General features: G+C 39.9%; 2 protein-coding genes across 24 annotated transcripts in view; one reads left to right on the top strand and one right to left on the bottom strand.

Annotated features, from left to right (window-relative positions):
- LOC105978327 (60S ribosomal protein L23a-like) overlaps positions 1–1,760 on the bottom strand; it is a 5,820-nt gene extending 4,060 nt beyond the window's left edge. Inside the window, exon 1 of the mRNA XM_045285648.1 lies at positions 1,736–1,760. Within this exon, the coding sequence (XP_045141583.1) occupies positions 1,736–1,760 (25 nt within the window). The remainder of the gene's footprint in view (positions 1–1,735) is intronic.
- The window catches only part of NRXN1 (neurexin 1), a 1,284,195-nt gene that overhangs the window by 325,897 nt on the left and 943,534 nt on the right, over positions 1–14,764 (top strand). The gene's annotated exons all lie outside the window — the stretch shown is intronic.

Raw genomic sequence — 14,764 nt, 5'->3', positions numbered from 1 at the left:
TCACAGTCATAATTCTCTTACTGGGGTAACTTAATGTGTTTTTAGTTAATAAAATCAAACTGGTTCTAGTTTTGAGGGTAAAAGCCACACTGGAGTCTGACCTTCGCTGGTTGACAGCATAGGATATAAATCTTGTGAATCAGCAAACAAATCCTGTGAAGAAAATTTATTGACATCAAACTCTGTATTTTTAATCTCAGCTTTGACCCTTCTGCTGTAGAGATAAATGTAGATATATTATAAGTTATAGCATTGACAGATTCTAATATTTTTAACAGACATGAGATAGTTAAAGTACCTGGAAATGGTAGACAGTAACAAGGAACAAATGCGAACAACAAATATTTGTTTCCCTCTGACCTGGTAGTCTTTACATGACTCTGTCTATGCTACCATAAGAGGCAGCTTTTAAAGACAATTAGGACAAACCCACCCTATTCTGTTTAAAGTAAATTAAGTCGTTTATTCCAATCAAGTCTAGGAGGGGCTCTGACTACAATATACCCACAATAGTGATAGAGTGACTTTTATGTGGCAGTTGTTGGATGCCATGGAACTGATTCGGATGCATAGTGATCCCATGTGGTGGAGCAGAGCTGCCCCACAGGTCTTCCTGGGCAGTACACGTACAGGTCACCACCCTGTAAGCAAGGCCTTAGGGAATGCTCGTCAGGTGACCCTGGGAACAACGGTCTGGGATGGCCTGTCCCTGCTTCAGTCATAGGCAGAGACCAGGTTGATTCAGGAAACTGGACATGTGTTCTGAAGCAGAGAAACCATGGGGTTTGCCACCTCCGAAAATCCAGCAAATGGTCTATCCTTAATTGTGTGACATAAAAGCAGGTTTTACAATGATTGCTGGAAGCAATTAGTAGGTTTTGCAATGATCAGAGGGTGCAGTCGATACTCCAAATAGTGAGACCCAAAGGCTCGTTTTCACTGATCACGGGAAATGATCGATACCTACAGTTCTCCAGGGGTCATCTGATCATCATCCCCGGAGGTCTTCCTCACCCTCCTGAACTTTCATTTTGGATTGCTAGCAAACTAAAATTTTCAATTATGTTTGTCTCTAGTTTTTGTTTTGTTTTTTAATTAACAGCAGGCTCTCCCCACCCACCTACCCACCCCCCACTCTGTCAAGTGGGCAGGCAGGCAGCCAGCCAGGGTCGCTATGAGTCGGCATCGACTCTGACAGTGAGTTTAGTTTTGGAGAGTTTGATCAATGGGGTTACTTAGAGATGAAGGAAGAGAAAGGAAACCATCACAACCTCATTATTGGTGGATCCATCAACAGGTGAGTCCTCAGAGCTGAAGGTGGGAAGGACCATGATTGGGAAACGTATACAATTGCAGATTTTAAAAATGTACAGGGTTGGTCTATCCTGTAGAGCCTCTAGTGAGTTCAAATATGAATCTTTGGTTAGCAGTCACAGTGCAAAGGCCACACAGAACTGACCAAACATTAGTCATGATGGAAGAGGTATATTGGGGGTAGTTAGCAAGCTACCGGAAGTCAGATCACCAGGCAGGAAGGACACCATCACAGGTCCACAACCACACCTCTGTTCAGTCAGAAGCCAAATTTCTCTCTGGTCCTCAGCCTTTCCTTTGACCTCTACCTTAGCCTCCCCCTTGGCCTCTGGCTCTATGGACCAGGCAGCCCACCTGTCTCTCTGTCTCACAATCCCATGTCTTGACAGTGCCCCTCTGGTCTGTCTCCTGGTTTACTTACTTGCCTTGTCCTCTGATAATGGCATGACTCCCTTGCTCTGGCTCATCATCTCCTGCCACAGTAGTGGGTGCTTCTGTTATCGGCTTCTGCCAAGTCACCCAGAGATCCCAAATGTGATCTTCAGCCGATAGGCTTGCATTTCCCTCTCTCATTCCTGACAAGACAGCCCATCCTCATAGCCACAGTGGGTGGTCACTGAAACAGACCAGGTCCTCCTGATAGTGTTACACATGCCCTGGTTGCAAATCCCACCCAAGCCTTTGTTGGGATCGCAGAAGAGTCATTTTAAGAAATTTCACTCTGCCACACTCTTGTGCCACAAGCAAGTATAACATTGTACCGTGAAGACATGATCTGAATAACCCAGGCTTCACTCAGTACAAAGTACAGACCCCGTTGCTTTGCCCCGTTCTCCTTGCGATTCTCCAGTTGTTGATTATGATCGTTCCTCTTGGCAGCTGATCACGGACTAAAGGCCTTACCTGAAGTGTTTCTGTTCTAATAGCAATTATGAAACGATTACTTCTGAGAACATTGAGATAGGAACATTATATTCCCTGAAAGTCATTTTTGCTTCTTTTTGCTTCTCTATTTTGTTTTCCTTTCAGCTTTCTTGTTTTCTTTGTTTGGGGAAGAAAAGAGTTATTTTTTTCATGTCTCTATATGCACACACATAAAGCAATAGGAAAATAATTCATATTTCTAAATATGCCTGTTTCTGATCTCTTATAGGTGGAGAAAGTACATGTTGTATTTCCAGCCTGAAAGATGATCTATAAATCAATTGGTCTAATACATCTATGTGTGATACTGACATATTTTTAAGAAAATATGAAGTAGCGAAAGGTCGCACCTAACTTTTACGAGCCAGATACAGGCATACATTTTAAATGAGACTCACATTAGCCTTACCTCTGACAGTAACAGTAGATTAATGAGATATAAAATAAAAATACTTGGCCTGTCAGCCCAGCTGCTGAGCAAAACAAGGCAGGGTGAGCCCAAATCAAGCAAAGGCAGAGTGGAATCTTTAACATGTAAAAGCTCTATTCTGTCTCTTGTCTTTTAGCTTTGATGACTCTCAGGATTGCTTATCTATAAGACCATCTCTAATTTGGGACCACAGAAGAATCAGTGCTCTGGGAGGGCGTCTTTAAAATGCAAATTATAGAGGTGAAGCTACATTAAATCAGAGCAAGGCCCCAGAGTGCACACGTGTAATAAGCTCTGAGGGAGGTGTGAAGGGCCTGCGTGGTGACAGGGTCTGTGATCTGTTGCTACCCAAAGGCTGGTGGCTTGAATCTAGTTGGTGGCTCTGTAAAAGAAAAGCTTCCATAAAAGGTTAAAGGAAGGGAAATGGAAAACCTATAGATTTCTACTACAGGGTAGTTCTACTCTGTAACACACGAATTGACACGAGTTAGAATCCACTCAATGGTAAAAAACAATGCAAGACACACCAGACCTGTTCAGCCAACCAGTTGCCATCAAATAGGAATGATGGCAATCCGTGGTTATGAGAGTAGAACTGCTTCCATAGGTTTTTTAATGGGTGGTGTTTGGAAAGCGATCACCTGGCCTTTCCAGGTAACTCTGGGTGGGCCCAAACAGCCAACCTTTCATTGTCAGCTAAGCTCATTAACCATTTGCACCACCCAGAGATCCCCATCCCTGTATCATGAGAACCACTGGTCTAAATTATTGACAATTTTAGTCCAATCTCTTATCTTCTCATTTTGCCCCTCTATTTCCCTGAAAACATTTGCTCTGGCTCTGATTTTAATGGTGCTGTTCACCAAGCTCATGTTCCTAGAAGGAAAGATTGAGGAACAGGCCAGGAGTTGAGATCATAGGGCTGCAGGAGGATGTGATGAATTTTTCAGAGTTACAGTCAAGGGCAAAGCTAAGATCCCACAGTGAATGTAGTCCCAGCAATGGAGATAAAGTGATATTCTGAAGGCAACATAAATGAAAAACTAAAGATATTCACCGGTCAGCACAAGACCTCACACAGGCTGCACATACTAGCTGAGATATTCAAGGTGATGCTTTCAGTTCCATTTGAGGACTACACTGTCCTACAGGCAGATAATGAGGAAATGTGGGGAAGGGTTCAGCTCTTTTGATTGACTAGACATGGAAAAGACGTTGTTTTATCTTTTTCAAGAAAAGATGTACAACCTGAGAAATCGCCTCAAAGTTATGCTCAATGATGCTTCTTTTTATAATCTGGATAACTGATATTCTGCTGGGACTCTGCTAACATTTAGTTGAAGTTGACATTATTGATGTCATTTAGTATTGTCCGACTAACATTAAAACCGTTGCCCTCTAGCCAGTTCTGATGCATAGTTCTGCTCTCTGCTCTGTATCGGTTATCAGTGGCCACATTTTCTGATACAGATCACCAGACCTTTCTTCTGAGGTCCCTGTGATTTTACCAGGAAAGTATCTTAACAATGTGGACCAGGTAGCCAGGCACTGCAGTCTGACAACATACCTAAAATCTGCTGCCGTCATGCTGATTCTGACCCCCAGTGACCCTATAAAGGGTTTCTGAAGCTGTAAATCTTTCTGGGAAACTTTGTCGCTCAGCATGGCTGGTGGGTTTGAACTACTGATCTTCATAGTAGCAGTCCAACACCTAACCTGACAGGAGAAAACTAAAACGTAAAATCAACTTAGTAAAATATGAGGCTCTGCCCCCAAATGAAGCAAAAAATGATATAATTCACTCCACTGAGTAAAAGAAGAGTGTTTCCAGAAAACACGGGCAAGTTCTTCTTGGAGAGATATACTATAAAATGTGAACAAACTTTTCTTCAATGTCATCCTTGAGATGCTGGCCTGTGTTTCTATTAATAATATGTAAATGTTATGGAAATAGAACATGCTGGGTGCCTCATCTGTCTCAGAGAGCCGTTGCGATATGACACAGGTAAAGAGAAGCCCTGCTTTAGTCAAGAAGGTCTTTAGAAAGGATGAAATCTCACTCAGCGGCAGCCTGTGGATAATGAACTTGGGCATCTCTGTCATCGAAAGGGAGACATTGTATGAATGTGAAGGATCGACAGGCTGAGAGGAGAACAGAAAAATTGAGCCTCACTTTCAAAACCAAGTCTTAAGAGAATTGTGAATGTGAAGTAGACAGACAGGCTGATGAATAGAGTTGTCAAGGAGAATGCAAAGCGAGGTATGAACTTTGGTGGTGTCAGATAGCAACCCTTTACATTTCCCCCAGGGATGTGGTGCTTTGTGCTGAAGAGGTAAGAAGTGCTGGTGGATGAAAGGGAGAACAGAAGACAGGTGGAGCAAATCATAGAGCAAATCACAGCTGGGGAACATTGACTCGCCATTTTCCATATCCTCAGAAATTGCCATCTTACTTTCCATTAGAAGGCTGTGCCTATATGCTCCCATCCAGAAATAGCCTAGCATAATAAGGACTGTGGGTGCTGGAGTTAAGATTCCTGGGTTCAATCCCTGGTTCTATGAATTTTAATACTCTCCTCAATTGTTTTAAACTTACACATGTTAAATTCTGTATTTTAACTTCTCATATGTGAAACGGGGGTGATTTTTTTAACCCAAATTACAATTGAGATAAACCATGGAAGATGGGTATCATACAGTGGAGCCCAATGGACTCTCTAACATCAGGCTGATATGTGTAATTATTTTCTGGCTGGTACGTGTAATTATTTTCTGAACCATGATTTCAATTGCAGAAGTATCCCATTTCTCAGATAATTTATAGTCAAAGGAGAGAGATCATACTAATAAAGATATTATCAAGAGCATCTAATCTAAATAAACAACTTGAGGGAATATGAGTTAGATATTACAGAAGATGTGCTCGGCAAATTGTTATCAAACATGTACTCAAACCTTTTTGGTCCAACTGCTGAAGATTGCAGTAAATGTGCTAGTTCTATAAACTTGAGGTTCATTTTCAAAAGCATGCAAGCCCTCATTTTAATGAAATTCCAATCCTTCAGTTGATCAGTGGATACTGCATTACTGAAGCCAGAGGTGGACAAGAGGACCAGGGTTGCCCTCCAGAGCGATGTTGCAAGTGCCCAAGTGATGGCTTACTTTAGAGATGCTATATTTAGGAAGTTCCTGCCTTACTCTTTTAGAGACTAGGTGACAACTGATGTTTCCAAGACTGACATATCCATGCAGGGTATTCAGTGATAAGAAAAGATATTCAAACAAAAAGGCATTGGTATATGTGATAGTTAGGTTTTGTGTCAATGTAACTGGGCCAAGGATTCTCAATGGTTTGGCAGTGAAGGCTGTTAAGCACAAGGTCTGACATTCAAACCCACCAACTGCTCAAAGGAAGTAAGACCACGCTTCCTGCTCCTGTAAAGATTTACAGCCTCAGAAACCCGCAGGGGCAGGTCTACTCAGTAATTTAAAGACATTATGACTTAGAATCATCTGGAAGACAGTGAGATTGTTGTTGTTGTTGTTGTTGTTGTTTCTGGCCCTTTCTAGACATGCTACAATTTCATTTTGAATTGGGCAAATGATGTTCGTAACTGTCATATGAACATATTAGTCAATTAAGATTCAGGCATGTGGTTTATTTTTAAGTACAAGATTAAGGCAGTTTATTTAGAATCGACGCAATTTGTACTAGAGTATTTGTTTTAAGTAATTATTTGAAATGGTTCCATTGGAGTCTTGTTGAACTCATGAGTCGATGTGAATATTTATTATGAGCACAAAGAAGTAACATGATGCCAGGCACAATTCTAGGCAATTTGTATCATACCTAATGTGTCTGCCCTTTCTAGTATAGTGTTTGGAAAATTATTTTGACTTTATGTGACTCAGGTGTATCAACTATAAAATGGGGATAATAACATAAAAAACAAATCAATTGTCATCAAATCAATTCTGACACACAGTGACATATTAAACCAAAACTTCCTGCCATCAAGTTGAATCCAACTCATTGAACCCTGGGGCATAGTGGGCTGTCTGTTGGGCTGCTAACCACAAGGTCAGCAGTTTGAAAGCACCGAACACTCCATGGGAGAAAGAAGAGGCTTTCTACTTCCATAAAGATTTATATGCTAGGTATCCCACAAGGGCAGTTCTACTCTATCCTATCAGGGAATTAACAGTGACCCAACAGAACAGAGGAAATCTTCCCATCATATTTCCAAGGCTGTAAATCTTTCTGAAAGCCCACCATGACAACTGACCATTTAACAGCCATGGGTCAGACCACTGACCATTTAACAACCGGACCAAGAGGGCTCCTTTAGTGTGAGAATGAAATAAATTAATCGATGTAGCATACCTGGAAAAGTATTTAACATATAGTAAGTAATCAAGAAATGTGAACTACAATTAATTTTCTTATTTGTTCTTCACAAAAGTCTCATGATAGGATGATATAATAATTCCCATTTCACAGATGAGCAAGAGGGTTCCCAGAGAGTTTAATACCTGAATTAGCAACTTCTAGGAAGTGTTTGAGGGTTATGCAATACAAAGAAGAAAAATAAAACTAAGGAACTTTGGAAAACATGAAGCATGTACAAATACAAAAGGAGGTAAGGATTATTTGTTATAAAAAGAACAAAGGATCATCACATTAGCAGGTACGTGCTAGACAGGCATGCAGTGAAGTGTGAAAGAAGCAATTTCAGCATGCGAACTGTACTTTATGAAGAATCCGATGCTCGGAGTCCAGAAGCACATCCTCGCTTCAGAACACCCCCAGGCAAAACATCTATAATATTGAGAGTAAAAGCTCTGTAATATGATATCAGCTTATTCAAATCATAAGCAATTAGAAACAAGAGCAATTTTTCAGCCAACTCCATGCTCTGTTGTTCTTTAGTGAAAATACTAGGTAATCCAAACATGATTAATTCACAGATTAGTTTTATGAATATCATCTTTAATATTAATAAGGTTTGCCTCATTATCTGTATATCCACTTCACCCTGCTTTCATTTTTTTATATTTTATATTTTGTAAGAAAGACTGGGGAAGGAAAAAAATGATGGAGTAGCAAAGACATCTATTATTCTATGCAGTTAATGTTTGGATTAATATGTAATGTGGATTGTTGTTTTGTTGTTGTCTTTTAGGCTTCTTTTCCTTGTTTTACAGAATAGAATTAACTCACATTAGCTGTTGTACAGAAGTTTATATTTTTATATGCACCAGCTAACTGATTTTTTTTTTTGAAAAATGCTTTTGACCCTTGCTCTGGAAAAATTACCCAGTTAACACCATAATAATAGTAATCATTTTCAGAACAGGACTTGTGGATCCATTTGTCTGTAATTTACTCCCTGTTTCTGACAACCCTGTACAATGGCTCCAATCAGTGTGACAATTTCCCAGGAGCTTAGACCAGATCTGCCCATCCGTGCCTCACTTACATGTTTTTAAGTATGGGAATTGCTTTCTCAGTTTCCTACTGATTACAATTAGTCAGAGGATTTTTGGTTTTGGAGGGGAGTTTGGGCTGTTGGAAACTTCTCATTTAAAAAACGCTACAAAACATGAGTCAAAATATATTTTTTTTCTCTCAGCAAGAAATAAAGATTACAGAATTTCATCATTTCGATAGACGTTAGAGATCATGTACTCTTGCCAAACATCATATTTTATAAATGGAAAAAAAAAATATTTTGAGGGGTAAAATGGCAAGGCTAAGGTTACACAAGATTACAATAAAAATAAGAGCTTTGATTCTCTATTGACCCATAATTCACACATCAAGTGGCATGGCATTAACAATGAGCTAAATTTAAATGCTCCAAGACCGAAGTTACTTAGATACACTGTGCCCTCTTCCTACAGAAAAGACCCGAAAAACCAAGTGAAAAAGGTGCAGATAACAATCCTGGGAATCTAGGCATCAAAAGGAAGGATGATGAATTAGAGTCGATACTGATTAGAGGGAGAAACTGAGCAAACACAATGAACTACTCTACTAGCGTAACAGATAAGTGGTACCCTGCCAGCTTCAGAGAGCAGCTTAGATGTCCTGAAGCAGGCAAGAATTCATGAAATTCTCTGAGAGGTTTGGTAGACAAAGCAAGAACAAAGCTAGATGAGCAGGGCATGAAGGAAATCGAAGAAAGGGAAATGGCAGAAGGCCTACCAGAGCTGCAAGGATCCGGGCACCCACAGAGCGGGAAGGGAGGAGCACACTCTACCTGGCAGTCTCTGACTGTCAGGGCGATGGCACACGGAGAATGTTGCATATCTAGAGTATCAAAACCAGGTTCTCCCAACTGTCCTTTGGACAGCACTGCCCTTTGCATTTGGTGAAAGTCAAGTCCTGAATGTTTTCTACAACCTATCAGGAGTGCCCTGGCAGCCACCCCTACCCTGCCAGTGACCCAGTAAACAGTGGTGTGAGCCCCCACTCCACTGCCCTAACCACCGGAGGACTAAAGTTTGATAACCCAAGTATCACCCCCTACTAAGATGTGTTTGTTCACCATTCATCCCACAATGCCCCTCACCCAGAGTCAGAACAAGAACTGCGGCAGGGCATGTCTGCTCCATCTGTCAACCCTAACCATCACTCCACTCAGCACACACTTTTGTGCCACCAGCCTGAGGATCAGTGGTGGCATACACCAGCCACACCTGCCACAACCACTGGCACCACAGTACTGCTTATCCAATGACTGGCAGTGCATTCCCCGGCACAACTGGATCACTGAATGGCTGAAGGTGCACAAAATCCCCAATCGTCCCCCACCACCACCTTGCCAAGCTAATAATAGGCAACACACCCCACCCTGCCTGCATCTCCCTGCCATCACTGCCCCACCTGTCTGGCAGTAGATATAAACGTGATGAGCAGAACATATCTGATATAGCAGGAAAAATGAACAATTCAAGACAAAACCAACAAGCACAGAATCACTCAATGACTATAAAATTAATCAAAATAACACCTTGATACTTTGTTGATAGTGAAAAACAATCAAATGATAACAAAGAAATAGGATAAGATCATTTTTTTAAATCACTAGCATAAAAGGAAAATGAATATCTCTGAGAAAAAAAATTATAGTACAATTATCTGAGAAACAATTGAGAAGAATTCATTATATTTATGATCTTTAAAGAAATAGAGGAATACACAGAAAGAAAAAAAAGACAAATTCTGGAAAATAATATAAAAACAAAATGGTAGATTCAATATCAGAAACCTTACAGAAACAATAATTAGAAATTCAGGAGGTTAACAATTATACAACAAAAGGACACAGAGGCACAATTGAATCAACAGAAGAAAGAAACAGCAAAATAGAGGAACAATCCCTTGGTTACTAACTTTTTTGAAGAACAATTGAAAATGAACGAAGAAAATATAAAATACATGTTGGACATCATCAATAGATATATTTTATGACAATAAGAATTCCCGAAGAGAAGCAGAAGAAGAGCATAAAAAATACAGAGGGAATCCTCGATGATATTCTGGGAGAAAACTTCCCAAATATTGTGGAAGATGATATATTCATTCGAGAAACCCAGCAAATGTTACATAAAATAGGTCCCCAACGAGATACATACAGCAAGACATCCAACATCCTGAAACAAGACAAATAAATAATTCTAAAAGTAGTTCATAAGAAATTAAATATCATGTAACAAATGAGCACCAGTAAAATTAGGCACTAACTTATATTTAGAAACCATGGTGGGCAGATGTCAGCAGAGCTTCTAGACTAAGACAGACTAGGAAGAAGGAAAATTGCTTCTGAAAACATTGTCACAAAAAGCCTTTGCATCTGAGAAGTGCTTGATACAGTGCCGGCAGATGAGCTCCTCAGCTTGGAAAGCATGCCAACCGGGAAGAGCTTCCTCCTCAAAGCAGAGTCAACATCAATGACTTGAATGGAGCCAAAGCTTAGGGACTTTCCTTTGCCACTGTGGCATGACTCACAAGGAGTGACTCACAAACAGCTGCAAATTGGAAATCAGAACATGAAAAGTATAAGTATGAATCTAGGAACATTGGGTCATCAACAACAAATAGAAGTAGACAATCGAAATGGACACATTGAAGAAGAAGAAGAAATTGCAGCTGTGGTTTTAAAGTTCCAAACAAAAAGGAGCCATAGGCCAGATGACTTCACTGGACAATGCTACCAAACATCCAGAGAAGAGTTAATATCAAACTATTCCAGGATCGAGAAAAGGAAATACTCCTTTCTATTTTCCCCCAAATGGAGACTGCACGATTCTCTAATCAATGCCAGGCAACTATAGATACCACATAAGAAAAAAAGAAAACAAACCAATAATTCTCATGAATATAGATGCAAAAATCCAAACAAAATTATAGGCTAAAGAACACAATAGCATATCAAAAAAACAATACATCACGATCAGGTAAGATTTACACCAGCCCACTAGCACCATTGACCTTTCTGACCAGGGACACAATAACCAAAAACTAAACTTACTGCCTTCAAACCGATGCCAACTCATAGTGACCTTAAAGGACAGGGTAGAACTGCCCCTGCGAGTTTTCACTCATGTAACTTTTTACTTGAGTAGAAAGCCCATCTTTCTCCCTCAGCTGCTGGTTTCAAACTACTGATCTTGCAGCTACTTCGATTTGGAAGACTAGGTGAAAGTTCAGCCGGCCTTAGTGATGATAATGATGGATCTTCATGGACTAGTGTGACATGAATCAAAATGAGGAAAAACAGCTATAAACACCTTGTAATAGCTGGAACACGGAATATATGGAGAATGAACTAGGAAAATTAGAAGATGTCAAAAATGAAATGTAATACTTAAAGATCGATATCCTAGTCATTAGCACACTAAAGCAGACTGATATTGGACATTTAAATGATGGGGTCATAGAGGGTATAAGGCTAGAATGATGAGTTCAAAAGAAATCCTAAACAACACTGCCAGTAATAGAATAATACCCATATGCCGAGACTGAAGATCAGTCAATACTATTATTTAAATGTTTACATGAACTGCTGGTGCCAAAGATGAAGAAATGGAAGGGTTTGTTTGTTTGTTTTATCAAAGTCTGCAGTCTGAACTTGATTAAAAATGCAACCACAATGCATTGATAATTACTGATCATTGGAACTTGGAAGTTGGCCTACGATGGCTAGTTGGTAAATATACCCTTAGAGATGAATATTGTGCCAAGGATCTCATGATAGAATTTTGCAAGACCAAAGATTTATTCATCGCAAATATCTTTTTTTCCCCAACAACATAACCAGCAACTATACACATGGACCTCACCGGATGGAATACACATAAATCGAATCAACTATCTGTAGAAGGAGACAATGTAGAGAACCAATAACATCAACTACAACAAAGCCAAGGACCAACTGAGGATAATACTATCAACTGCTTGTTTGCAAGTTCAAGTTGAAGCTGAAGAAAATTTAAACAATTCTGCAAGTGTCGAAGAATGACCTCGAGTATATCCAGCCTGAATTTAGAGATATTTCAAGAATAGATTTGACACATTGAACCCTAATGATTAAAGACTGGATGAACTGTGGGGTAACATTCAGAAAAGCATGCACGGAGAATCCAAATCACTAAAAAAGACAGGAGGAAAGAAAAAATCAAAGGCCAAAGTGGATGTTAGAAGACTCTGAAATTGTACTTTAATGTTGAACAGCTAAAGCAAATGGGAGAAATCATGAAGTAAGAATCGAACAGAAAATTTGGAAGGTCAGCTTGAGAAGACCAAGCATTATAATGACATGCAAAAAGTGTTGAATCGCTTATTTTACGTACATAATGGACTCGCACGACTCTTCTGAGAAGACTGAAATAGTACCAGAAGCCACTCAGCTCGTTCCGAAGCTCTGGATTCCCCAAACAGAAGAATTTAGAAGACTGTTTCGGCACATCCTTCTGAGTTCAAATTACAGAAAGAAAAGACAACCGGAAAGTTGTGAAAAGGATATTCTCAAAAGCAATTGCTGGCAATAAAAATTTCTCCAAAGGCAAATCAGATCTTCTGGTACTCTTTTTAATGGGCCATTTAGTGCTCAAGTAGGAAGCAAATGTGTTGAGAATGATGATGGCAACAAATGTACAAATGTGCTTGACACCATGGATGGGTGGATGGATTGTGATAAGAGCTGTACGAGCCCCCAGTAAAATGATTTTTTTTAAAAAGATGTTTTTAAGATTCCTGGACCTCTGCATTAAATTGTCAATGTTAAGCTCATGGCCATACAAGAGAGGAGAGCTCCAAACAGTGAAACAGGGCATATTTACTGCCAGAGAATGAATCAAAACAGACTATCCCAACAGTACAGTACACAGAAGACAATCAAAGATGAGCTGTTGAATTTAATTAAAACTATTGATGTAGAGTCAAAACTGCCAAAGAGAAGAAAAAATTACTTGGTCAGTTCTATAGGAGTCTCCCAAACATTTTTATTGGGTCTTTGGAGCCTGAGTTTTAAATGTCTGTTATAATTTGTATATTTTAAGCATAAATCATGTATCCTAAAGATCCATTCACACATTTGTACAATTGGAAGTTCTAAATATGAAAGTGTACTTAAAGATTTTTTCTATAACCTGTATGGCAGAAACTGAATGTTAGGTGCTGTGCTATTGTTAACCTGGTCCTCTCAAGTGACATATGTAGAATTATTCTGCATTAATACTTTCAATAATATGGGAACTCGGCGATGTGACATTGCAGTGTTTACATAATTAAGTATTATACACGAAAGAAGTTTGTGATTTCATCTTAACATTGACTGTGGCTGATTCCTTTGAAAGGCATTATTAAAGATATAAGAGAAGCAGAAGAGGAAAAAACCCACCTCTTTGAAGTGTTAAAAGGCAAAGACTTTACTTTCAAAAGAAAGGTCTGGTACAAGCCATAGTATTCTGACTTACCCCCACATGTGGGGAAGCTGTACAATAGATAAGAAAAACGGAAGAAGAATTGATACCTCTGAAGTATGGCATTGGCAAAGAATACTGACCATGCCATGGGCTGCCTGAAGAATGGACAAACTTGTCCTAGAAGAAGTATCGCTAGAATGCTTCTTCTGGTGAATGTGCCAACCCGTGAAGAAGACACCATCCTTGGCAGAGGGCCAACCGAAAAGAGGCAGCCCTGCAACCAGATGGGTTAATACATTTACTGCAACGGTGGGCTCAAACACACCCACTGTTTGATTGTGAGGATAGTGCAGAATTGAAGGGGGTTTGTTTTATCGTACCTCGTACATAGCGTCACCGTGAGTTGGAACTAGCATGAGAACAACACAATAGACACCTTCTCTAATATAGACTTGCTCCTAAAACTCACTGCTTGTTTGTTTGGTCTGGATCAGATGTTAGTAAGATCCCGGAGACAGCATGGTTTATAATCTAAGTTCTTGGTAGCTTAATTTAGAGTGTCATTGTACAGAGTCTTCTGATGAAGCATCACAATGGGTTTTAGTGTAATAAAAGTAATAAAAATCATCACAATGAATCTGTGTTTGAATAAGCCCCTGAGATGGAGTGCTTGCTTCATTCATGTTATAAAAAAAAATTAAATCTAAAAAACACTAGAGAGAGAAAAAACAAGATGAACAACTTGTCTCCTCTCTGTCCTCCTTTGCTTTAGTGTTGAATTAACAAGCTGGTGATACACGAGCATGTACAAATGATGCTATGTTTCACTTCCTACTGGAGAAAAAACAAACAAACAAACAAGAAAAAGAAGTGGCCAGCGCCCACCCAGCAAATCAATCACAGTGCTTTTCAGCGAGCTCTGCTTTTTCGCTGTGTGCTGTGGTGCTAGCTGGGTTGTCTCTGCAGCCCACCGGCTTCAGGGGCTGCCATGGTCCTCTAGGCTGTAATGACCTGCACTGGAGACTCAGGCTCACCCACTAGGTAGAAGTACTCACATTCTCGAGACTCTGGTATCTGGAAAAATGCAAGTCTTCCTCCAGTGCTGGAATTCGACAAGCTGGCCCAGAGGATTTAAAATGCTTCTTCAAAGAATCTGTGTCCATC

Source organism: Echinops telfairi, unplaced genomic scaffold (genome assembly GCF_000313985.2).
Source record: "Echinops telfairi isolate 266 unplaced genomic scaffold, ASM31398v2 ScPeMD7_7475;HRSCAF=8513, whole genome shotgun sequence".
Classification (NCBI taxonomy): domain Eukaryota; kingdom Metazoa; phylum Chordata; class Mammalia; order Afrosoricida; family Tenrecidae; genus Echinops; species Echinops telfairi.
The sequence above is the reverse complement of the archived record's forward strand: the minus strand, read 5'-3'. Positions and strand labels throughout refer to the sequence as shown.